The sequence below is a fragment of the Hylobates moloch genome, unplaced genomic scaffold (genome assembly GCF_009828535.3).
Source record: "Hylobates moloch isolate HMO894 unplaced genomic scaffold, HMol_V3 SCAFFOLD_11, whole genome shotgun sequence".
Taxonomy (NCBI): domain Eukaryota; kingdom Metazoa; phylum Chordata; class Mammalia; order Primates; family Hylobatidae; genus Hylobates; species Hylobates moloch.
Window position 1 is genome coordinate 74,753,793 of NW_026652286.1, and position 25,230 is coordinate 74,779,022.

Here is a 25,230-nt window from a genome sequence, read left to right on the forward strand (position 1 = left end):
CCACTGCACTCCAGCCTGGGCGACAGAGCGAGACTCCATCTAAAAAAAGAAAAAAAATTACCTGGGCATGATGGCGTGTACCTGTAGTCTCAGCTTCTTGGAAGGCTGAGGTGGGAGGCTTGTTTGAACTCAGGAAGTTGAGGCTGCAGTGAGCCAAGATGGCACCATCGCACTCCAGCCTGAGTGACAGAGTGGGACCCTGTCTCTTCCACCCCCCAAAAATTGCACAGTCTAATCAGTTCAATATATGAGAGTATTCACGTAAGAAATGTGTTAACTACTCATTCCTAAGTACTTTATTCACCTTTCTCTTAAGCCAGATCTTCAGATAGTTGCAAACATGGGCCTCAATAACACATCATCATTTTCTTACAGAGGAAGGGAGGGAAGGAGGGAGGAAGGAAGGAAGTGGAGATTTGCAAGTGTTACATGTGGCACACCCAGAGAGCAATTAAGTATGGACTGCTTTCCCTTACCTGTATTTTCCTAGACATACCTAACCTTGGTTTTCATCAAGGCATTATAAATAAACTGTGTATGGACAACACCATAGAGTTGAGTTTTTTTAAATACTTCTTATATGCAATGACCTGTTGGTAAGTTTTCGGTAGAGACTGTGAATGAGCTTAATCAATTTTCATAATTAAGTGCACTTGCTACTAGACAGTGATTGTTGTATAATTCATTGTATTTTCCTCTTTCCCTTGTATGGTAGTGTTAAGTGTAATGTACAATTTTGATAGCCTTTCTCCATCTAGAGTTCCTTTCTGTTTGTTTATTTATTTATTTTTGTCCCTATTTTGTTTATTCATGCTCTGGTATTTATTTCCTTATACTAACTTAGGTTTGTTCTTGCTTTTTTAGTTTCTTGAGGTGCATCATTAGATTATTTGAAGTCTTAGTACTTTTTTGATGTAGGCATTTATTGCTGTAAACTTCTCTTTTAGCACTAATTTTGCTATATTCCATAGGCATGGGTGTATTATATTTCCATTTTTATTTGTTCAAGAAAGTTTAAATTTTTCTTCTGAATTTGTTCATTGACTCACTGGTCATTCAGGAATGTGTTGTTGGTTCTCATGTATTTGTATAGTTTCCAAAATTTCTTTTGTTATTGATTTCTAGTTTTATTCCCTTGTGGTATGAGAAGATACTTGGTATGTTTTCAATTTTTTAAGTGTGTTGAGACTTGTTTTGTGACCCAGCATATGGTCTATCCTGAAGACTGTTCCATGTGCTGATGAGAATAGATATTCTGTAACTGTTGGATAAAATGTTCTGTAGACGTCTATTTCGTCTAGAGTGCAGTTTAAATCCAGTGTTTCTTTATTAATTTTCTGTCTAGATGATCTGTCTGATGTGGAGAGTGGGGTGTTGAATTTCCCAACTATTACTGTATTAGAGTCTATCTCTTCTCTTAGCTCTAATAATATTTGCTTTATATATTTATGTCTGCTGGTGTTGGATGCATATATATTTAGAATAGTATATCCTCTGCCTGAATTGACCCCATTAGCATTATATAATGAGTTTCTTTGTCCCTTTTTACTGTTTTATTTACAGGTCAAGTGAGTTTGCTATGGGCAGCATATAGTTAGTTGGATCATGTTTTTTTTTTTTTAATCCACTCAGCCAGTTTACACATTTTAAGTGAAAAATTTAATCTGTTTATATTCAAGGTTATTATTGATATGCGAGGGCATACTTCTGTCATTTTGTTAATTTTTTTGGTTATTTTGTATATCTTTTGTTCCTTTTTCTCTTTTTGTTTATCTTTGGGGTTTGGTGGTTTTCTTTAGTGGCAATATTTGAATCCTTCTGTGTTTTCAAATTTTGCTTTCAGGTGTAGGTCTCCCTTAACCATTTCTTACAGGGCAGGCCTAATGATGATGAATTCCTCCATTTTGGCTTGTCTAGGAAATACTTTCTCTTTCATTTATGAAGGATAATTTTGCTGGGTATAGTATTTTTGGCTGCTAGTTTTTTTCTTTGTTTGTTTTCTCTCTCAGCACTTTGAATCATCCCATCCCCTACTGGCCTGTAAGGTTTCTTCTGAGAAATCCATTGTGAGTCTATTGAGGGTTTCCTTATATGTGACTAGATACTGTTCTCTTGCTGTTTTTAGAATTCTTTTTCTTTAACTTTTGATGATCTGATCATAATGTGCCTTCAAGAAGACCTTTTTGGGTTGTACTTATTTGGGGATCTTTAAGGTTCCTGTATCTGGTCGTCTAAATCTATTGTTAGAATTGAAAAGTTTTCAGCTATTATTTTGTTAAATAGATTTTTTTTCATGCCTTTGGGCTTCTCTTCACCTTCTGGAACACCCATAATTCAAAACTGTGTTTGCTTTATGGTATCCTATATGTAATGTACGTTTTGTTTGTTCTTTTTCTCTTTTTTTTTTTTTTTGTTTGACTGGCTTACTTCTAAAGACCTGTCTTCAAGTTCTGAAACTCTTTCTTTGGCTTTATGTAGTCTATTGTTGAAACTCTCAATTGAATCTTTTATTTCATTCATTGAATTATTCAGTTCTAGGATTTCTGTTTGGTGCTTTTTAATGATATCTTTTTGGTGAATTTCTCATTCATATCCTGAATTGTTTTTCTGATTTCTTTGTATCCTTTATCCGTGCTTTCTTGTATCTCACTGAGCTTCTTTAATATCATTAATTTTTTGAGAGAATTTTTTTTTTGGACTAGAGACAGGGTTTCACCATGTTGCCCAGGCTGCTCTCAAACTCTTGGGCTCAAGCGATCCACCCACCTCAGCCTCCCAAAGTTTTGGGATTACAGGTGTGAGGTACCATGCCTGGCCATATCATTATTTTGAATTTTTTTCTTATAGCTCATAAATGTATTTTCTATTAAATCTGTTGCTGGAGAATTATTGTGTTCCTTTGGAGGTGTCATCTTTTCTTGCCTTTTTGTATTTCTTGTGTCCTTATATTAATATCTGTGCATCTAGTTTAACGGTCACTTCTTTGAATTTATTGGATTGGCTTTTTTAGGAGAAGGCTTTTTCCCAAAGATGTACTTATGGTGTTGGTTGGATAGAGCACTTTGGTTTTGTTTCTGGGTGTATGCAGTAGTGTAGTCTCCATATGATTTATTCAGGTGTACTCAGCATCACTGGTGTCTGTGGTTTCCTCAGTGGCTTAGGTTGCAATTATTAGTAGAGGCTGGAGTGAGGTTTTGCTGGGGACAGGTAGGCCAGTATTTGGGCCCCAGTAGTGGCAGCAGCTGGCCAAAGCACACCTGTCCTTGGGCCCCTGAGCAGTGTAGGCAGGCAGTGGTGTTAGCAGGTCAAGCAGGCTGATTCTTGGGCCTCCACGCAGCTTGTTCATATGCCAGCAGTGTTAGTGGTGGGCTGGGTGTGTGGATGTGTGTTTGGGTCCCCAGGCAGTATGCATTAAATGGATGATGGCTGTAGCAGTGGTGGCACAACCTTTGGGTTCCCAAGCAGTACACACTTGTATTAGTGGTGGCTGTGACATGCTAGGCAGGCCAATCCCCAGGCCCCCAGGGAGCAAGTGTGGGTGGGTGCCAGCTGCTGTGGTGGTGGCCAGTTGAGTAGGCCTGTGCTCAGGTCCCCAAGAGGAGTGCACAGATGTCAGCAGTGGTGGTGGTGGATGGGATGGGGAAAACCCCAGAGTCCTGGGTGTGCTTGGGCACTGGATGGGGGACAGTGCCAGGCCAGAGGGGCTGTCCTCAGGTCCTCCAGTGGTGCATACAGGTGGAGTCTCTTGTGAGTTGGGCAGGGTGATCCTCAAGCCCCCTAGCAAAGTGCTCAGATGGAAGCAGCAGGGACAATGAGTGGAGAAAGCTCATCCTGAGGGCATGTGCAAGGGAGCTGTGGCCCTGCTGCAGGGGGTGGGGTGGGGTTGCTGTCAGTGGCTGCAGCCACTGGCAGGTGGCTCTTGGGTTCTGGAGAGCACACATTTCAGCCCCCAGCAACAGTGGCCATGGCAGTAGTGGCAGCAACAGTAGGGAGAGCCAGGCTTCAGGGCACATGCAAGCGTGTAGTGGCCCTGCTACCAAGGGAATGGGGGGTACAAGGTCGCTGCCAGTAGTGTATGCTTCAGCCCCTCAGCTGTGGGTGGGAGACCCCATCTTCAGGGAACATGCAAGTGCGTGGTAGACCTGCTGCTTGTGGTGGCAAGGTTGCTATCAGTGACAGCGGCCCCAGGTAAGTGGGTTTCAGGGTCTCGGGAACACACACTTTGTCTCCCTTTGTCTCAAGGGCAGCCTCCTCAGTGTACTGCATCACTCATTCCCCGGGGTACAAGACACCATGCAGAGTCCAGGTGGACATTTGGGGATGTCAGTGGGGCTCTAGGGATGTGGAGATGCAAGGACTGTTGGGCCCCAAAGAAGGATGCAGTCTGGTAGGAGTTGGATTCTCAAAATGGTGCCATCCTGCAGCTGCTTAGAAGTTGGAGGTGGGGGAGAGGTGGTGGGTGGTGGGAGGCAGCAGGAGCTCCTCCCTGGAGCAGTGCCATTGTGTGGTCTCCAGGCAGCAGCCTATTACTAGTCTCTGGGCCCATGAGGGTTGAGGAGCTCTCCCATGGTGAGGATTGCAGGAGTCCACAGTAGAAATGTAGACTGCTGGGGTCTTTCACTTACCATTTCCCTGCACTGGGAAGCCTCTCCAGACTCCCAGCCAATCCCAGCTCCTTCTGTGCTTGTGTGTTTCCTGTCACCTCTCTGTTGAATTCCCGCGTTCTCTCTTAGATGCCCTCTTTTTTTTTTTTTTTGAGACGGAGTCTTGCTCTGTCGCCCAGGCTGGAGTGCAGTGGCGCAATCTCAGCTCACTGCAAGCTCTGCCTCCCGGGTTCACACCATTCTCCTGCCTCAGCCTCTCCGAGTAGCTGGGACTACAGGCGCCCGCCACCATGCCCGGCTAACTTTTTTTGTATTTTTAGTAGAGTCGGGGTTTCACCGTGGTCTCGATCTCCTGACCTCGTGATCCACCCGCCTCGGCCTCGCAAAGTGCTGGGATTACAAGCATGAGCCACCGCGTCTGGCCTTAGATGCCCTCTTTGAAGTGTGATTATCTACTTGCTATTTTGGTTCTACTTTGTTCAGGAAGTGAGTGCCAGATGCCTCTAGTCAACCATCTTGACATCCCTCCCATCTAAAGTTGTTTATATGTATTTTTTTTTCCACTTTATTTCTTGACCATAGTTTGTCTTTTATTATTTGGGTCTTATTATATCTATATTTTATTTTTAGCTATTTCACTTTTTTTTTTTCTCTGTCACCCAGGCTGGAGTGCAGTGGTGCAGTCACGGCTCACTGTAGCTTCAATCATCTTCTGAGCTCAAGCAATCCTCCCACCTCAACCTCCTGATTCACTAGGGCTACAGGCATTCGCCACCACGTCCAGCTTATTTTGGGGGATGGTTTTAGTAGAGATGAGGTCTCACTATGTTGCTCAGGCTGGCCTCAAGCTCCTGGCCTCAAGCGATCCTCCTGTCATGGCCTCCCAAAGTGCTGGGATTATAGGCATGAACCACCATGCCCAGCCTTCACATTCTTTTTTTAAAATAGGGAGGCTGAGGCAAGAAGGTCACTTGAGCCCAGGAGTTTGACACCAGCCTGGGCAACATAGTGAGACTCCATCTCTAAAAAAAGAAAAAATAAACAAAGTAGGTAGGATATAAACAATCCAGTGGAAAAAATATATGTTATATCTTACATTGGTCACCTTTTTATACCCACTACAATTGATAAATGAATCAGTGGTCTGTATTTCCCAATGGCATAAGAAAATCCCCTACATCGGATCTAGTTTTCTGCTTTCTGTATGAGGTAGCAAGACCTCAGAAGAGCAAGAGTCATTGTCAATAGGTGATGTGTGAATTGATCTTACTAGAGGAGAGCAGGAAAGTGAGAGCTGGATATGAGGCTCCAGCACCTGAATGGTTCAAAAAGGAGTACTTGTGGGAGTAAGAAGAATAGTGATCCAAAATCCATAAGAGGAGAGAGCTTAGAAAATGACCGTTTAGTCTCTGGGTAGAAGCCAAGATGGAGGCCTTATGGGATGGAGAAGTGTCCTCATTTATTTATGCTCCTATTTATTTCCAAATAAGATTTGAGGTGACATAACACTAAAACAATTACTAAAAATATAAACTAGAATAAAGAAATAAAGTGGAAGCAGGGAAGACTTAGCCACTGTGTTTTAAATTTTGATTTGTTCTTTTCATTGAATGTCAGTTCCTAATGATAAAATAGAGGCAAATAAATGTAGATTACAGGTTACTCTCTTCAGCTGACTCAAGATTGGTTCTTAAAATAGGTGTAAGATTATTTTTAGATATATAAAATGAAACCTTTGAAAACACAAAAGTTAAAATCTTGAGTTATGTTACATTAAGATGAATTTTATCATCTTAGGTTTTGCTAGTGGAAGACTCAGAAAAATATGAAATATTCAGCCAACCAGATAGAGAAGAGTTCCTGTTTTGTCTTTTCAAACATCTTTGCCTTGGCGGAGCCCTTTGTCAATATGAAGATGTGATTAGCCCATATCTGGAAACAACAAAGCTTATCTATAAGGATCTGTTGAGGTAATGTTGCTAGATCACAATATGTAAATCTCTAGTTAATAGAATAAATTATTTGTTTAACCATGATGGAATTACACAACATCATTCAGTGGTCATATTAACAACCAAAGCATATAAAAAGCTCTACCCTCACCCCCCTCTCATAACCTTCCCCCTCTCTTCCAGAATAGAAAGATTTCTGGATTGCTCTCTCATTTAGTTCTCAGTCCCCTCATTCTTCATCTAGCTCTTCTGCTTTTTTCTTCATTCAGACCTGCTACCAACTGCCATCTTCCAAGCCTTCTTTTTTTCTTACCAAGTCTCCTTTTAAATCTGAAGGGAACACAGGAGATCCCTCCAGATGTTTGAGTTTGCTTAACTAATAGTAAAAACAATTATTACCTTTGTTCCAAAGAAGTGGAATAATTTTCATGTAGGTGTAATCTTTACCTTTTCAAATTAATCCCAGTGCTTATACAGTTTGAGGTGTTCTAGTAGCATTTTTCTTTTTGAAGATCAAATGAGAATTAAAACCTTACAAATTTCTTATTCGTACCTTTCTTTTAACTGAAGTGAATGTTCTTTGGTTGGGTTTTTCAGTTATGAAGATGTTGGATCATCTTAATAAGCAAAACAACAGAAAGCAAAGGGTCTTAAAAGTTAGTTATATAATTTTACTTTAATAGGAGAAAACCAGAATTAGCTTCTCATTGGACTCATAATTGTTTCTTTACTTATACTCAACACCTTAATTCTCATATCCATGCCATGTGTCATATAGCTATACAGCAAACTGCATAATTTAGTTATGCAATTAATTTATTTTATGGTTTTTAAAAACAGAAAAATGTTTCTATAATCTCTCTGTGATTTTAGTGAACAAGTTATTGTCAACACATACAGATTATTGGAAGAAGATATGTTAGAAACAGAATTTCAGAAAAAGCATACACATACTTATTAATATATCAAACATACTGTCCTAATTATTTGAAGTTCATGTAAACCTGCTAGACTGCTTCTAGCACTCCCTGAAGAGACTTCTCTGTATACCCTACACACACACACACACGCACTCATGCATGTACACACCTACTACTACCACTACTACCACAACACGTTGTACCCCATCAGCCACATGAACCTGTGGAATTCCTCACTACTGTGTGCTATGGAGGAGGAGATTGTGTTGGAGATATCTGAAGTAGAAATAGATTTAGAACCTACACATTGAAGAAACTGCTATTTTTCCCAACATTCCCTTCTCCAGATTCTCACCTGTGATTCTCTTCTACATTTTTGGATGCTGAGAAAAAGTATGACTGCTTTACAGTGTCTAACCTGCCCTTGCAGATAAATATTGTTGCTAATCCATTCTAGCACAGTCCATCCCTTATGTTTGTACATGTTGGGAGAACACTACAGAGTATGATTTTAGGAGTCTCTAACTCAAACAAAAGGGTAAAAATGTTATTAAAATATTTTCTTCCTCATCCATTATAACAGGTCCTATAAAACACACCTTTTTTATTTTTTAAATTTTATTTATTTATTTTTTGAGATGGAGTCTCACCGTGTGACCCAGGCCAGGCTGGAGTGCAGTGGCGCAATCTCAGCTCACTGCAACCTCCACCTCCTGGGTTCAAGGGATTCTCCTGCCTCAGTCTCCCAAGTAGCTGGGATTATAGGCACAGGCCACCATGCCTGGCTAATTTCTTTATTTTTCGTAGAGACGGGGTTTTACCATGTTGGCCAGGCTGGTCTCAAAACACCTGATCTCGGCTGATCTGCCCACCTCAGCCTCCCAAAGTGCTGGGATCACAGGCGTGAGCCACTGCGCCCAGCCTATTTTATTTATTTTTTATCTTTTTATTTTTTTTTGAGACAGGGTATCACTCTGTTGCCCAGGCTGGAGTACAGTGGCACAATCTCGACTCACTGCAACCTCTGCCTCCTGGGCTCAGGTAGTCCTCCCACCTTAGCCTCCCGAATAGCTGGGATCACAAGCATGCACCACTACACCTGGCTAAGTTTTTCATATTTTTTGTAGAGACAGGGTTTCACCATATTACCCAGGCTGGACTCAGGTGATCCACCTGCCTCAGCCTCCCAAAGTGCTGGGATTACAGGTGTGAGCCACTGCGCCCAGTCAGGTCCTTGTTTTTTAAAATGCGCAGAGTTACTTAGAACAGTCTGGACACCCCGGAGTTTAGAGTCAATATGGGACTGATCCTCAGAAATAATCGCAAATGACATTGACAAGAAACAACTATATTATGTCCAAACCATTAATATAATTACACTTTAAAAAATATTATATGGATATTATGTTTCTTTATCCTTAAAAACCATGGTTTTCAGAGGATGGAGTTAGTGATGGATAAAGATCTGATATAATGCAATTATTAGTAGAACGCCATAGAGCACTATTCGATATCACTTTATATTTCCTTTTCCTTTTTTCTTAAGAGATACAGGACAGGTGATAACTGTACTTTCTTGCTAGGCCTCTAAAAAATTAGACAAATGATTTTAGAGATATTTTAAAGTAATACTAATATAGGATCAGAGGTAATAGAATAATATGATTTCTTTCTATTAGTAACTAACATCTAATAATGTACAAATGGTGGTTTCTTTCTAAAACAATACACTTGTTTTTTGTTTTTTGTTTTTTTTTTTGAGACGGAGTCTCGCTCTGTCGCCCAGGCTGGAGTGCAGTGGCGCAATCTCGGCTCACTGCAAGCTCCGCCTCCCGGGTTCACGCCATTCTCCTGCCTCAGCCTCTCCGAGTAGCTGGGACTACAGGCGCCCGCCTCCACGCCCGGCTAATTTTTTTGTATTTTTAGTAGAGACGGGGTTTCACCGTGGTCTCGATCTCCTGACCTCGTGATCCGCCTGCCTCGGCCTCCCAAAGTGCTGGGATTACAAGCGTGAGCCACCGCGCCCGGCCAACAATACACTTGTTTTTGTTTTTGTTTTTGAGATGGGAGTCTCACTCTATCACCCAGGCTGGAATGCAGTGGTGCAATCTCGGCTCACTGCAACCTCCGCCTACCAAGTTCAAGCGATTCTCGTGCCTCAGCTTCCCCAGTAGCTGGGACTACAGGCGCATGCCACCACGGCCCAGCTAATTTTTGTATTTTTAGTAGAGGCGGAGTTTCACCATGTTGGCCAGGCCGGTCTGGAACTCCTAACCTCAGGCGATCTGCCCACCTCGGCTACCCAAAGTGCTGGGATTACAGGTGTGAGCCATGTGAGCCACCATGCCCGGCCAATATACTTGTGGTACATGTTTATATATGTTAAGTGATTGTTCTAGTATCAAATACCAAATTTTCCTCTAAACTGATTTGATAAACACTTTTACAAAGTTTTTTCTTTCTTCAGATTTTTCAATGGAAATAATTTATGTATAGTAAAATGAATAAATCATAAATATACACACAATTTGGTGAATCTTTATGTATGTTTATACCATATAACCACCACAGATCAATACTTAGAATTAGATATAACCATAGATATGTTCTTTATATTGACCTAGGTGATTATGTAGGTGCATGCAAAGTATTTTATGTATAGTGGTTATAGTCATCCCTTGGGTAAGCACAAAATCTTAAAAGTAGTATTCAACTTGTAAGCAGTATGTTAAGCAATAGAGAAATCAAAAGAAAATGAACTTGATCTATGTCATAGAAATATTTGGAAATCAATTTAATCCTGGGTTTAAGTCTAAATGAAATATCTAGTAGAGATGAAAACCACCTAAGATTCTTGAACCCTGAAATGGCTATGGCTGGTCATCCCCAAAAGATACACAAGCTCAACCACACATACACACACACCACTCAAACTGAGTCTTCCTTTTTCCTCCTCCTCCTCCTTCTTCTCTCCCTCTCCCAATTACTTTTACATATGTGGTAGATGGAGAAACAATACTTACACCTAAAAAAGTAGAGAAGAGGGTATCTCCCTTTAAATTTTACCTATACATGTCACACATTTATAATACCTTTGATACATATGTATTAAATATTTATAGAGTGTATAGGTCTGGGATAAGCAGCTGAGGTGTAACAGAAAGATGACTGGACTCTGAGTCACCTATATTCTATTCCCAGAAATACCACTTTTATTTAGCTTATCTTAATTATAGCATTTAGCTTCTTTAGTTATATTGTCCATAAAATTGACAAAATAATGCCTACCTCAATGAGTTGTGTGATCTTTAAATGAGATAATGTATATAAGGGTATTTTGGAGGCAGGGCGCAGTGGCCATCACCTGTAATCCTGGGACTTTGGGAGGCCAAAGCAGAAGGATCTCTTGAGGCCAGGGTTTCAAGACCAGCTTGGGCAATATAGCAAGACTTTGTCTCTACAAAAATAAAAAATAAAAAGTTAAAAATTGTGTAAAAAATGTTTTACAAACTGTAAGGCATTATAAATATAAGGTGTGTGTATATTTATTTATATATCTGTAACACATTATAAATATATATCTGTAGCTTATTTTCTCAATCCTTATTTTGCTTTCTCACTACACATTGCCATAGGAAATCTTTTGTGGGAAGAGTAACTGAAAGAAAGCTACTGAAAAAAAAATATTTTTAATATGATATAACTTAGCAATATATGATTTAACAAGTAGTTGTTTGGGTTTTGGGGGGGTTTTTTGTTTGTTTGTTTGTTTGTTTTTGAGATGGAGTTTCACTCTTGTTGCCCAGACTGGAGTGCAATGGTGCAATCTTGGCTCATTGCAACCTCCGCCTCCCGGGTTCAAGCGATTCTCCTGCCTCAGCCTCCCGGGTACCTGGGATTACAAGCTACGTTTTTGTATTTTTAGTAGAGACAGGGTTTCTCCATGTTGGTTAGGCTGGTCTCGAACTCCCGACCTCAGGTGATCCGCCTGCCTAGGCCTCCCAAAGTGCTGAGATTACAGCCATGAGCCACCGCGACTGGCCAACAAATAGTTTTTATATACATTATCTCATTTGATTGTCATATACTAAAAGGAACATATTATTCCCAATTTACATGTGAGAAAATTGAGGCTCAGAAAGGTTAATCCTACTCAAAGTGAAAGAACGGGTCAGTGGCAGAACTAGCATTTGTATTTACATTAAGTCTTCAGTCTAGCATGCTTTTATCTACCCCGTATGGCTGTTTACACTTCAGTCTGATTTTTACAAATCCCTATTTGTCCAATAATTGTCTCTGTAGCCTGGGAAGGTAATTTCATCATCTGAGTCTCAGACTGACCTTAAACCTTCTAACTGTAAGATTCAATTTTCTGCTATTTCAATTCAGTTGACCTTGCCCATTCTTGGATGAAGCCTCAGATGCCATTTTTTCAAACCACTTATTTGGGTAGTATGTATTTCCATGTTCTATATGAATAAGAACACTTAAATACTAAAAGGGATCACTATTGAAATGTATATGCCAATGCCTTTTATATGTTAAAAGCACTTTTTCTTCCTTTTTTTAGTGTTCGAAAGAATCCTCAAACCAAGAAAATACAAATTACCTCTTCTGTCTTTAAAGTTTCAGCCTATGTAAGTGTGAGAGAACTTTTGCAACCAAAGAATTTAATTACTTTTTATTAATAGAGTTGTTACAACTGGAGTTAACAATCAGGACAATGTTATGCCTAGGAGAAAAGACAATGTTATTTAGAGTTTTGTTAAAATTAAAAGTTGATAGAGTATGCTTTTGTTTGGAGAACAGTTTGAACTTTTTTCCCTGGCTTCCTTTCTGTCATCTGTATCTAATAACATTGCCTACTTATTTTAGAGCTAAATCTGTGACTCAGATGGAGTAGAACACTGTTCTCTTAGTCTGTCAAACCATCATTTATAGGGCAGATAAATAAGAATGCCATAAATGTCGCCAGGCCCGGTGGCTCACACCTGTAATCCCATTTTGGGGGGCCGAGGCAGGCAGATCACAAGCTCAGGAGATCGAGACCATTCTGGCTAACACTGTGAAACCCCATCTCTACTAAAAATACAAAAAATTAGCTGGGCGTGGCGGCACGCACCTGTAGTCCCAGCTATTAGGGAGGCTGAGGCAGGAGAATCGCTTGAACCTGGGAGGTGGAGGTTGCAGTGAGCTGAGATCGTGCCACTGCACTCCAGCCTGGGTGACAGAGCGAGACTCCATCAAAAAAAAAAAAAAAAGAATGCCATAAATGTGTCTTTATACATAGAATCTGGTACTTGAATTTCAGTATTATACAAAAGATATTATTACATTCAAAGCAGTTTCTAAGTATCTTCATTCGATCACTTAACAAGTATTTATTAAACATATACTGTGTATCAGCTATTGTGCTGGGCTAAGTCACAGTGATAAACAAAAGAAACATAGTCCCCACCCCGTGCAGTGGCTCATGCCTGTAATCCCAGCACTTTGAGAGGGCAGATCACTTGAGGTCAGGAGTTCGAAACCAGCCTGGCCAACATGGTAAAACCCCATCTCTACAAAAAATACAAAAGATTAACCAGGTGTGGTGGCAGACGGCTGTAATCCCAGCTACTTGGAGCCTGAGGTATGAGAATTGCTTGAACCCAGGAAGCGAAAGTTGCAATGAGCCGTGATGGTACCAATACTGTACTCCAGACTGGGCAACACAGTAAGACTCCAACTCCAAAAACAGTTAAAAAAAAAAAAAAAGAGAGAAAACAAAGATAGAAAATTGCTAAATATAAAATTTTTGCAATATTAGCACTTTAAAAGCACTTTTTTTAAATGATGGGATTTGTCTTTGGACTATAAATTCCTTAAAGACAAAAATTATGCATGTAAGTATAGTACATATGTATTCCTATCGTAGTAGACTGTGCTGTCCATAAATATTTTAAATCATTAGTTAACTGCCAATTTATTGTCAAAGATTTTATCCATGTTTCCTGTTTTGACAGAAAATACATAATAGGCAAATATGTTGATTATCACTTAAATGTATTTGTATACTAACTAATTTAGGATTGGCCAGGCGGGGTGGCTCACACCTGTAATCCCAGCCTTTTGGGAGGCCGAGACGGGTGGATCACAAAGTCAGGAGTTCAAGACTAGCCTGGCTAAGATGCTGAAACCCCGTCTCTACTAAAAACACAAAAATTAGCTAGGCATGGTGGCACATGCCTGTAATCCCAGCTACTCGGGAAGCTGAGGCAGGAGAATCACTTAAACCGGGCGGCAGTGGTCACCGTGAACCAAGATCACACTACTGCACTCCAGCCTGGGCGACGGAGCAAGACTCCATCTCAAAATAAATAAATAAATTAATTAAATAAATAAATAAATAAATAAAATAAAAATAAAAATAGTAATTTAGGTTTGTCTTTTTCAGGATTCTGCTGGTATGTGCTATCCTTCAGCAAAGAATCATGAGCAGACATTTTCTTACTTTATTGTGGATCCTATCAGGCGTCACCTTCATGTTTTATACCACTGTTATGGTGTGGGAGACATGTCTTAATGCTCTTTCAGATTATGTACCTCTACTATTTTTTATTTATCATTTTTCTATCTTAATACTAACTTATAGATAAACATATACTTTGCAAATTAATTCAAGAAAAATGTAAGGAGCCTACTTAGAGCAGAAGAAAGCAAACACCAAGATGCCTTTTTAAAAATTTGTGTGGAATACTAACCAGGGATCAAATTTCATCCGTAATAAAATCTATACCAAAAAATTTATGGAATTTTTACAAAAAGTTACAAGGAATTAGAAATCTAGTTCATATTTGTTGCATTGTGATTCAAGTGAATACTCACCTTTCCGTGTATTTTAGTTTATAAGCTAATTAATTCTGGATTGAAAATGTAGCAGAAAACTAAACATTTCTACCACTGATCATTAATATGAATTGTTAGTTTATTTAACTTCTTTCATTTAATTACATTTCTTCATTGCACAAGCGTTTACATCTCTAAAGCTAGGCAAAGCATAACAATTCTTTTGCTTCATTTGTTCCATTTAAAAGCCTCAATAAAAAAGTAATGTTCTGGGGCCTGGCGCGGTGGCTCACGCCTGTAATCTCAGCACTTTGGGATGCCAAGGCAGGCGGATCACGAGGTCAAGAGATCGAGACCATCCTGGCCAACATGGTGAAACCCCGTCTCTACCAAAAGTACAAAAATTAGCTGGCTGTGGTGGCGTGTGCCTGTAGTCCCAGCTACTCAGGAGGCTGAGGCAAGAGAATCACTTGAACCCAGGAAGCAGAGGTTGCAGTGAGCCGAGGCTGCGCCACTGTACTCTAGCTCTGGCAACAGAGCAAGACTCCGTCTCAGAAAAAAAAAAAAAAAAAGATTCTGAAAGTAGTCGTAAACTCTTTTATCACATAATAAATTAAAACTGCAGCTGTCCCACAGTTAATACAAGAGCTACATGTAAACAAAGAAAGTTGCCTGATGGCATTAGTAAGTTGTTCAAAGAGTGAGAAGCAGATTATCTTAGTACTGTTCCTTATTTCATTCATAGAATGAATGTATAACCTAGATTGTTTTTGGTTTTTTTGGATGGCAAAAATCATTGACATATATCCCATGGGTCATGGGAAGCCTGTAAGAAATGTTGAGGTTTGAGGAGGAGCAAGTTTGAAAGATGTGTTTCTGTGTTGTGGGATAAAGACGATAATCTTGGACTTGAACCTGGATTTGAATCTGGAATGCAGCTGCCAATTTGGGTATAGAGCTCAGGAGAAAGAGTATGTTTTACTTCTAATACCTAACACAATGCCTTGGCATATTAAATGTTTATTGAATGAATAACTACTTTCCAGATATCCTCATAATACCCATAGATTTTTTTAAATTACATAAAAACATAAAATCAAGAACTGAAATGTCTGTTTGCTACCAGCTTTGCTGCTTACCTCACAGTTCCCTATGACCTGGAGACCCTTTCGATCAATCAAGTGGCCAATCAGTAATTCTTTTTGAATACCAATTCTATGCAAGGCACTGGGCAGTTTACTTTGGGGAAACATACACTCCCTATAAACCTATTTAGGAAGGTAATCTTTAAGAGTGTGACTACCAATAGTGATTGTTGCGTGAATTCAGAGATAGAAGAGATCACTCTGAACTAAGATAGGCTTAGTCTGGCTTCTATGGAAAGACTGGTGGGATATCAGCAACGGAAGAGAACAGCAGTTGAAGGGAGTGCATGATGTGGCAAGGTACTCTGGGCTTGGCCCTGGGATGAACGTCCAGAGGCAAAAGATGGGAAAGTGATTCTGAGGAATTGCCACTATTTTTTCTCAGCTCTAAAGGTGGAGGTAGATAGGACCTCTGAGGAAAGATTGCTCCATTGTTTTGGAAAAATCATTTGATGACTCATTTGTGATTATGCAAATTATCAGTATTATAAGGCATAATAGAGTAGTGATAAAGAGTTTGGGCTGGGCTGTCAGGTTGCCTGGATTTTTTAATTTGCCATTACTTGCTGTGTGACCTTGAGCTGGTTACTTAACTCTCTGCGCCTTAATTGTCTTTTCTATAAAATGGAAAAAAATAATAGGACTACCTCGCAGGGCACGGTGGCTCACGCCTATAATCCCAGCACTTTGGGAGGCCGAGGCGGGCAGATCACGAGGTCAGGAGATCGAGACTATCCTGGCTAACACAGTGAAACCCCAGCTCTACAACAAAATAACAAAAAAAAAATGAGCTGGGCGTAGTGGTGGGTGCGTGTAGTCCCAGCTACTCGGGAGGCTGAGGCAGGAGAATGGCATGAACCCAGCAGGCGGAGGTTGCAATGAGCTGAGATCGCGCCACTGCACTCCAGCCTGGGCGAGAGAGCAGACTGTCTCAAAAAAAAAATAAAAATTAATAATAATAATAATAATAGGACTACCTCATAAGTTCCCTTTTTTTGGAAAATTGTATTAATTAATACATATGTTGGTCTTTGAATGATGCCAGGCACATAGTTTAAGTGCTTATGAATTTTGGCTGCATTCTCTACTGAGGAAATATGAAGAAAAAAAAGAGAAACAGTTAAGTGTCTGCATAATAATGTAAAAAGCTGTCTTCTTGGGGCCAGAATTGCTTTTATATAGATTATTATTAATTTGACTGGAGAGATGGGAAAATTGGTTTTTCCACTTTGCAGGCCCCAGAGAACGTAGAGGTCCTGAGCACGGACTCCAGGTATTTCTTTGGCAGCATTTGCACACTTGGAACTATTTGCTCAGCTATTTGTTATAATTTCTTTAATATCTTTCATGAAAACAAATACTGTGTCCATTTTGTTTACCTTTGTGTCCACAATGCCTAGAACTTGAAAGACAATACATACCCATTCTCTGACTGACAAAGTACTGTTGGTAGAGAGAAACTGGCCTTTGAAGTACAACTGTGGAGAGTGTGGAAAGTGAGGGAGGGGGAAAGGTTGGTGCTGAGGGTTATAGATCATCAGCATGGAAGCCTCCTCTGCAGGGGCTGAGCTGGTGGACTCTAGCAGCCTTTATACCTACGTGCCCACCTTAAATTTACTGTACAGTCGTCCCTCTAGTTATACTTCAACCTTTTGTTAAATTTTGCCAACTATTATAGTCTGGATTCATACTGTAGTCTGGATTTAGCTGCCCAGCATGGGATTAGATATGCAGCCCAGGAACATGCCTGTGGCAAAAATTGTCCCTAGAGAGCAGCAGCCGCAGCCTGTAGAAGCCAGCTTTGTAAAAGCAAACTGTGACCAACTTGAGAGAAGAGGGGTTGTCTGGAGTGAGACAACTGGCCATGGTGACAAGTGACCACAGAATGGCTTTCTGAGACTTTCTGAGAGCATTCTTCAAAAATTTCAAAAGTAACTTACAGAAGAGGGGTCTTGCAGAATTGTAATTTGGACATTAAAAAGAGGAACTTAGAGAAGTTGGGATATTTACATCACATGAGCAAAAATAAATTCAAAGATACAAAAACATAAGGTGATTTGGGGGCACATGAATACATTTGAGTAGTTAAACTAATAAGTTCTGGGCCGGGCGCGGTGGCTCACGCCTGTAATCCCAGCACTTTGGGAGGCCGAGGCAGGCGGATCACGAGGTCAGGAGATCAAGACCATCCTGGCTAACACAGTGAAACCCCGTCTCTACTAAAAATACAAAAAATTAGCCGGGCGAGGTGGCGGGCGCCTGTAGTCCCAGCTACTCAGGAGGCTGAGGCAGGAGAATGGTGTGAACCCCGGGGGGCGGAGCCTGCAGTGAGCCGAGATCGTGCCACTGCACTCCAGCCTGGGCGACAGTGAGACTCTGTCTCCAAAAAAAAAAAAAAAACTAATAAGTTCTGTTCTGGAGTTCTGGATAATAACAGGGAAGATAGATTACTGGGGACTTGGTCACTGAGAGCTGTGGGCACAAAGCTAAGAAATTTAAATCTTTTAAGTAGGTGATGTATAGCAATCATTAAGGACTTTTAAATAGGGGTCGTAGCATCATGAAGGTGATATTCTAGAAAGATTAGTCCGGCAGTGATAAATTGGGGTGAAAAAAGTCCAAAGTCCAAAGATCAAAGAGAGGTACATAGTAGTTGTCAAAGCACAGAATTAACTGAACTGAGCTCATAGCAATTGTAACATCTCAAGGCATCATGAAGTGTGGGACAACAGAATGCTCGATAGAAAAAAAAAAATCAAATATGGCCCAAAAAAGGGTAGCTGACTGTGTGAATTATTAAATTTTAGTGTTTGAGGTACTAAGAACTGGGAAGTGGAAACTGTGGTAGGAAGCTGTGGTCAGAGAAGGAAGCTCCCTTGTCCGGAGTTCTCCTTGTATTCAGATTCACAGGTCTGTTATCCTTGTTCCAACTCATCTGCAACCAGCATTGGTCCTTAAAACTTTGAAAACTGGTCTGAAGGTTCTGGAAACTCACTGAAGGCTTCTTAAGGAAAACTATCTACCCTGAAGGCTTCTCAGTCATCCAGTAATCAACAAGAATTTGTAAAGAAGTACCATTCATTCTCATGCGTGCTACGGGTGCTTTTTTTTTAAGTCGGAGTCTCGCTCCATCACCCAGGTCGGTGGCACAATCTCAGCTCACTGCAACCTTCGCCTCCTGGGCTTAACCCATTCTCAGGCCTCAGCCTCCCGAGTAGCTGGGGCTACATGTGCGCGCTACCATGCCTGGCTAAGTTTTGTATTTTTAGTAGAGATGGAATTTCACAGTGTTGGCCAGGCTGGTCTTGAACTCCTGACCTCAAGTGATCTGCCCACCTTGGCCCCCCAAAGTGCTGGGATTACAGGTGTGAGCCAGTACGCCCGGCCCCACAGATGCTTATTGATTACCCGTTATGTCCTGGCCACTTTTGAGGCACTGCAAATACACCAATGAACAAAAATTTCTAAATTAGGGAGGTTACATTCTAGTGCCCATAACTGTGTTATGTGCAATGAGAAAGAGAAAGACTCAATTACTCAAGAAAGTTGGCCTTGTTGGAGACATAAGGCATTCATATATGTTAGTATTACCAATAGTACAAGACAGTATGTAAGTATCGGATGCCTAGCAGAGACCGTAATTGCAAAAAAACTTCAGGAGAAGAAATCATGCCTGCACGAAGTAGTCAGGAAATTCTTCAAAATACATCTGGGAGTCCTATTAGATAATCTTTGTGAAGAAACAAAGAATGGGGAAAGGTACCTTGAAGAAAGGCAAAAGTTAAGGAAGATTAAACCCACAGGGAGAAGTATATTTCCAAAGAAACCTAAAATAAAGTTTTGTAGGGATTTCCTTGTCTTTCTCCCTTGTATTAACCAAATGGTTAAAATATTATTTGGCGACAAATCAGATTACCTATTTATTTCTATTTTATACTAGCAGCATTGTCTGACATTAATAACAGGAACAATCTAGCACCCCTTGTAAGTCAAAGGGTGTGCTTATTATTCTGGAAGTAGAAAGACAGTATTATTGGTTTTTTTTTTTTTTTTTTTTTTGAGACGGAGTCTTGCCCTGTCACCCAGGCTGGAGTGCAATGGCATAATCTCGGCTCACTGCCACCTCTGCCTCCCAGGTTCAAGCGATTCTCTTGCCTCAGCCTCCCAAGTAGCTGGGATTACAGGCACCTGCCACTGCGCCTGGCTAATTTTTGTAGCTTTAGTAGAGACAGGATTTCACCATGTTCGTCAGGCTGGTCTTGAACTCCTGACCTCAGGTGATCCACCCACTTCAGCCTCCCAAAGTGCTGGGATTACAGGTGTGAGCCACCACACCTAGCCTGTTGTTATGTTTGTTTCTAGTCAAAGTTAGTGCTTGACATGTCTTACTTTATTTAATCTTCTCAACTACCCTTTCAAAGTAGGTTAAGTCAGTAGAATCTTTGGGGTTATAAGTGAAAGAAAATTTGATCCAAATTGTCTTAAGCAAAAAGTGAATGTATTAGCCCACGTAACTGAAAATCCCACAGTAGTTTGGCTTGCTTTTTGGCCTGATTTAATGCAAGACCCGTTTTCTCTCTCGATTCATATTCTCTCTGTTGACTCCATTCTTAGTGTCTTTCCACGTACAAAAATGTTAGTATACCTGGCCCGGCACAGTGGCTCACGCCTGTAATCCCAGCACTTTGGGAGGCCAAGGTGGGCGGATCACAAGGTCAGGAGATCGAGACCATCCTGGCTAACACGGTGAAACCCCGTCTCTACTAAAAATGCAAAAAACTAGCCGGGCGTGGTGGTGGGCGCCTGTAGTCCCAGCTACTCGGGAGGCTGAGGCAGGAGAATGGCGTGAACTCAGGAGGCGGAGCTTGCAGTGAGCCAAGATGGTGCCACTGCACTCCAGCCCAGGCGACAGTGCGAGACTCTGTCTCAAAAAAAAAAAAAAAAAAAAAATAGTGTACCTAGCATACATCCTGTCAGTTCAAAAAACCAGTGGGAAAATAACACCTATCTCAAGATTCCCAAGAATCTCAACAAAAATCCCATCTTGTCCCAGTGGCTTAAGTGGGGTACTTTGACCATCTGTTAACTAATCCCTGTAGCCTTAGAAATGCTATTGGCCAGATCTGAGATACATACTACTCAGCCAGAGGTGGAATCAACAACATGACAACCAGATGGAAGGAGTAGTGAGAACCCTAAACTCAAAATGAGGAACAGTTACTAGAATTAGAGGAGCAGCACTGTATATGAGCAGCATTGCCTGACATTAGGAAAAGGAGTAAGCTAGCTTCCTGCATCAGTCAAGGGTGTGCTTATAGTTATGGAAGCAGAAAATATGCTATACATCCAAATAAGTGGATTACCAAGGTTCTATTACATTTCCACTTTATATGAGGAGGCTAAAACTTAAAGAGGTTAAGTAATTTGCCGTAGGTCACAGGACAAGTGATTGCTGGGTCCAGGATTTGAACCCAATTTGGTCTCAGTCCAAAGTAACAAATGGTTTACAATCCTGGCTTTGCTTGAGAATAATGAGTGAAGCTTTTTACAAACTGAGATGCTCCTCAACTTATGAGGGGGTTATGTCCCAATAAACACATTGTAAGCTGAAAATACCAGAAGTCAAAAATGCATTTAAGACACCTAACATACCAAACATCATAGTTTAATCGAGCCTGCCTTAAATGTGCTTAGAACACATATGTTAGCCTACAGTTGGACAAAATCATCTAACACAAAGCCTATTTTACAATAAAGTGTTGAATGTCTCATGTAATTTATTGAAAACTGTACTAAAAGTGAAAAAATGATGGTTGCATGGCTGCTTGAAGTACAGTCCCTATGGAATGTGTATCACTTTTGTATCATTGTAGTCAAAAGATCTCAAGTTGAACCATCATAAGTTGGGGACTGTCTGTATAGATGACTGATCTCTACTTCTACCTCTGGTGATTGAATCAGTTCTGTAGTGGGTTCCAGATATTGCTTTTTTCTTTTAAATATGAAAAAAAACGTGCAGGGAATACATAACATACCCTCCACCCAGATTTGACAGTTAAAATGTTACCATATTTAACATTTTTAAATTAAAATTCTTGAGATAAATGTAGATTCACATGCAATTGTATGAAGTAATACAGAGAGATCCTTTGTACACTTTGCCCAGTTTCCCCCTTAATGGTGACATTGTACAAAACTATAGTGTAATATCATAACTAGAATACTCACATTGATACTCACTGATCTTATTCAGATTTCTCCAGTTTTACTTATACTCATTTGTGCGTGTGTGTGTGTGTGGTATGTATATTACTTTCTATTCAGTTTTATCACTTGTGTAAGTTTCTCTATTCACTAGCACAGTCAAGATAATGAACAGAGGCTGGGCACAGTGACTTACACCTATAATCCCAGCACTGTGGGAGGCCAAGGCAGGAGGATCACTTGAGCCCAGGAGTTCAATACCAGCCTGGGCAACGTAGAAAGACCCCACCTTTACAAAAAATAACATTTAGCCAGGCATGGTGGTGTGTGCCACTAGTCCCAACTCCTCGGGAGGCTGAGGTAGGAATATCACTTGAGCGCAGGATGTTGAGGCTGCAGTTAGCCTTCTTCATGTCACTGCACTCAGCCTGGGCAATAGAATGAGACCCTGTCTCCAAAACAAATAAAAATTTTTTTTAAAAAGGCAGGGTGCAGTGGCTCATGCCTGTAATCCCAGCACTTCAGGAGGCAGAGGCGGGTGGATCACTTAAGGCCAGGAGTTTGAGACCAGCCTGGCCAACATGGTGAAACCCTGTTTCTACTAAAAATACAAAAATTAGGCATGGTGGTGGGTGCCTGTAATCCCAGCTACTAGGGAGGTTGACACAGGAGAATTGCTTGAACCCAGGAGGCGGAGATTTCAGTGAGCCATGATGGCACCACTGCACTCCAGCCTGGGCAATGGAATGAGACTCCGTCTCAAAAAATAAATAAATAAATAAAATATAAATAAATAAATAAATGAAAATAAAAAGATAATGAACAATTCTAACACCACAATGATATCTCACATTACCTTGTTATAACCACAGCGACCTTGCTCCTGGCCTTACTTCAGATTTTCTTGAAGTTTTTACTCACAAACCGTCTTCCTCCTTCCCTTTCTGGAAATAACCAATATCCTGAAGCCAGTAGGCATCCTTCTCTTGCATATATATATATATATATATATATAGCTGATATTTGTTATATTTATTTATTTATTTATTTATTTATTTATTTATTTGAGACAGGGTCTCACTCTGTCAACCAGGCTGGAGTGCAGTGGTGCGAACACTGCTCACTGCAGTCTCAAACTCCCAGTCTCAAATAATCCTCCTACTTTAACCTCCCGAATAGCTGGTACTACCTGACTAAACCTCCTGAGTAGCTGGGACTACCTGGCTAATTTTTTTTTTTTTTTTTTTTTTGAGACGGAGTCTCACTCTGTCATGGGATCTCGGCTCACTGCAACCTCTGCCCCCGGGTTCAAGCGATTGTCCTGCCTCAGCCTCCCGAGTAGCTGGGTTACAGGCGTCTGCCACTGCGCCTGGCTAATTTTTGTATTTTTAGTAGAGATGAGGTTTCACCATCTTGGCCAGGCTGGTCTTGAACTTCTGACCTCATGATCCACCTGCCTCGGCCTCCCAAACTGCTGGGGTTACAGGCATGAGCCACTGCACCTGGCCTTTTTAAAATTTTTTAAAGAGCGAAGTCTTCCTATATTGCTCAGGCTGGTCTTGAACTCCTGGCCTCAAGAGATTCTCCTGCCTCAGCCTCCCAAAGTACTAGGATTGTAGGTGTGAGCCACTGTGCCCAGCCCTTCTGTATATTTTATACTTTTACTACATATGTTTCTATTAACATTATATACTGTTATATATATTATATATTATACTGTTTTAAGATTTTTGCAAACTTTTATTACTCAGCATTTTTGCAGATTTTATCTGTGTTGATACAAATAACTCCTGTTTATCCTTTTTTTTTGAGACGGAGTTTTGCTCTTGTTGCCCAGGCTGGAGTGCGATGGCGTAATCTCGGCTCACTGCAACCTCCGCCTCCCAGCTTCAAGTGATTCTCCCGCCTCAGCCTCCGAGTAGCTGGGATTACAGGTGTGTGCCACCACACCCGGCTAATTTTGTATTTTTAGCAGAGACAGGGTTTCTCCATGTTGGTCAGGCTGGTCTCAAACTCCCAACCTCAGGTGATCTGCCCGCCTCAGCCTCCCAAAGTGCTGGGATTACAGGCGTGAGCCACAGCTCCCAGCCTGTTTATCCGTTTTAACTGGATGGCCTTACCATATCTATCCATCTCCCTGTTGTTAGACATGTTGGTTGCATGAATAATACTGGAATAAATATCCTTGGGCATATCTTCCTCTGAAGTGTTCTCTTTTTTCTTTTTTTACAGATGAGGTCTTTCTGTGTTGCTCAGGCTGGGCTTGAGCTCCTGGATCTCTAGGCTTCTATCTGGTAGAACTGTTGGTTAGTAGGGTATATTCAGCCTTACTAGATATTTACAACTTGCTCTTCAAAATGATTGCACAAATTTATGCTCCCACTACTGATGTAAGAACTCCCATTTTACAACTTTCTAGATAACATTTAGTATATGTCAAATCTGCAATTTTTTTCAATATGATGAATGTGAAATCGTATTGTTTTTATTTTTATTTTCATTTTGAGACAGGTTCTCACTCTGTCACCCAGGCTGGAGTGCAGTGGCATGATCTTAGCTCGCTACAGCCTCGAACTCCAGGGCTCAATCAATCCTCCCATCTCAGCCTCTTGAGTAGACCACAGACACACACCACCATGCCCGGCTAATTTTTTGTATTTTTGGTAGAGATGGGGTTTTACCATGTTGCCCAGGCTGATATCAAACTCCTGAGCTCAGGCAATCCGCCCGCCTCAGCCTCCCAAAGTGCTGGGCATGAGCCACCATGCCCAGTCTGAAATGTTTTTTGTTTGTTTGTTTGTTTGTTTTTGGGACAGAGTTTCACTCTTGTTGCCCAGGCTGGAGTGCAATGGCGTGATCTCGGCTCACTGCAAAATCCACCTCCCGGGTTCAAGGAATTCTCCTGCCTCAGCCTCTCCAGTAGCTGGGATTACAGGCATGTGCCACCACACCTGGCTAATTTTGTATTTTTAGTAGAGACGAGGCTTCTCCATATTGGTCAGGCTGGTCTCGAACTCCTGACCTCAGGTGATCCGCCTGCCTCGGCCTCCCAAAGTGCTAAGATTACAGGCATGAGCCACTGCGCCTGGCCAAAATAGTATTATTTTAATTGCTCTAACTTGTTTATGAGATAGCGCATTGTTTTGTATATTGCCCTTTAAAATGTGTATTCATTCTTGTTGGCAACTGCAGGGTTGGGAATGACTGCTCTACTCTCTACTCCTTCTCTGGTTTAAAAAACCAGAGAGAAAGAGAAAGAAAAGAATAGATGAAAACAAAAGAACAAAGGAAAGAATAAAAGACAGGGAAGTATTCTTTTACAGTGAAAGCTGCATTAATTAGCTACATTTAGTGCCATATTTAGCAGTGTCCCAATTGGTAAATTCTAGTAGCTGGTAAACCTGATATCCTCTAATGTAAGTCTTCAATCTCCTGACTTGGTACACATGCCAAGTTCATTGGAATAAGCAGGCTGAACTTGGTTTAAGTAAGGTTGAAACTTACCATTCCTGCTACACTTGATCTTAGCCAAAAGGCCGAGAAGCGATACCATTCCTGCTTATGTTTCTTTTCTCAT

The 25,230-nt window shown here is 40.9% G+C and overlaps 1 protein-coding gene across 1 annotated transcript in view; it reads left to right on the forward strand.

Moving 5' to 3' along the window:
• The window catches only part of CFAP300 (cilia and flagella associated protein 300), a 38,936-nt gene extending 24,511 nt beyond the window's left edge, over positions 1–14,425 (forward strand). Inside the window, exons 5-7 of the mRNA XM_032167232.2 lie at positions 6,402–6,574; positions 12,047–12,113; positions 13,913–14,425. Of these exons, the coding sequence (XP_032023123.1) occupies positions 6,402–6,574; positions 12,047–12,113; positions 13,913–14,041 (369 nt within the window). The 3' untranslated portion in view covers positions 14,042–14,425. The remainder of the gene's footprint in view (positions 1–6,401; positions 6,575–12,046; positions 12,114–13,912) is intronic.
• The last annotated feature ends 10,805 nt before the right edge of the window (positions 14,426–25,230 follow it).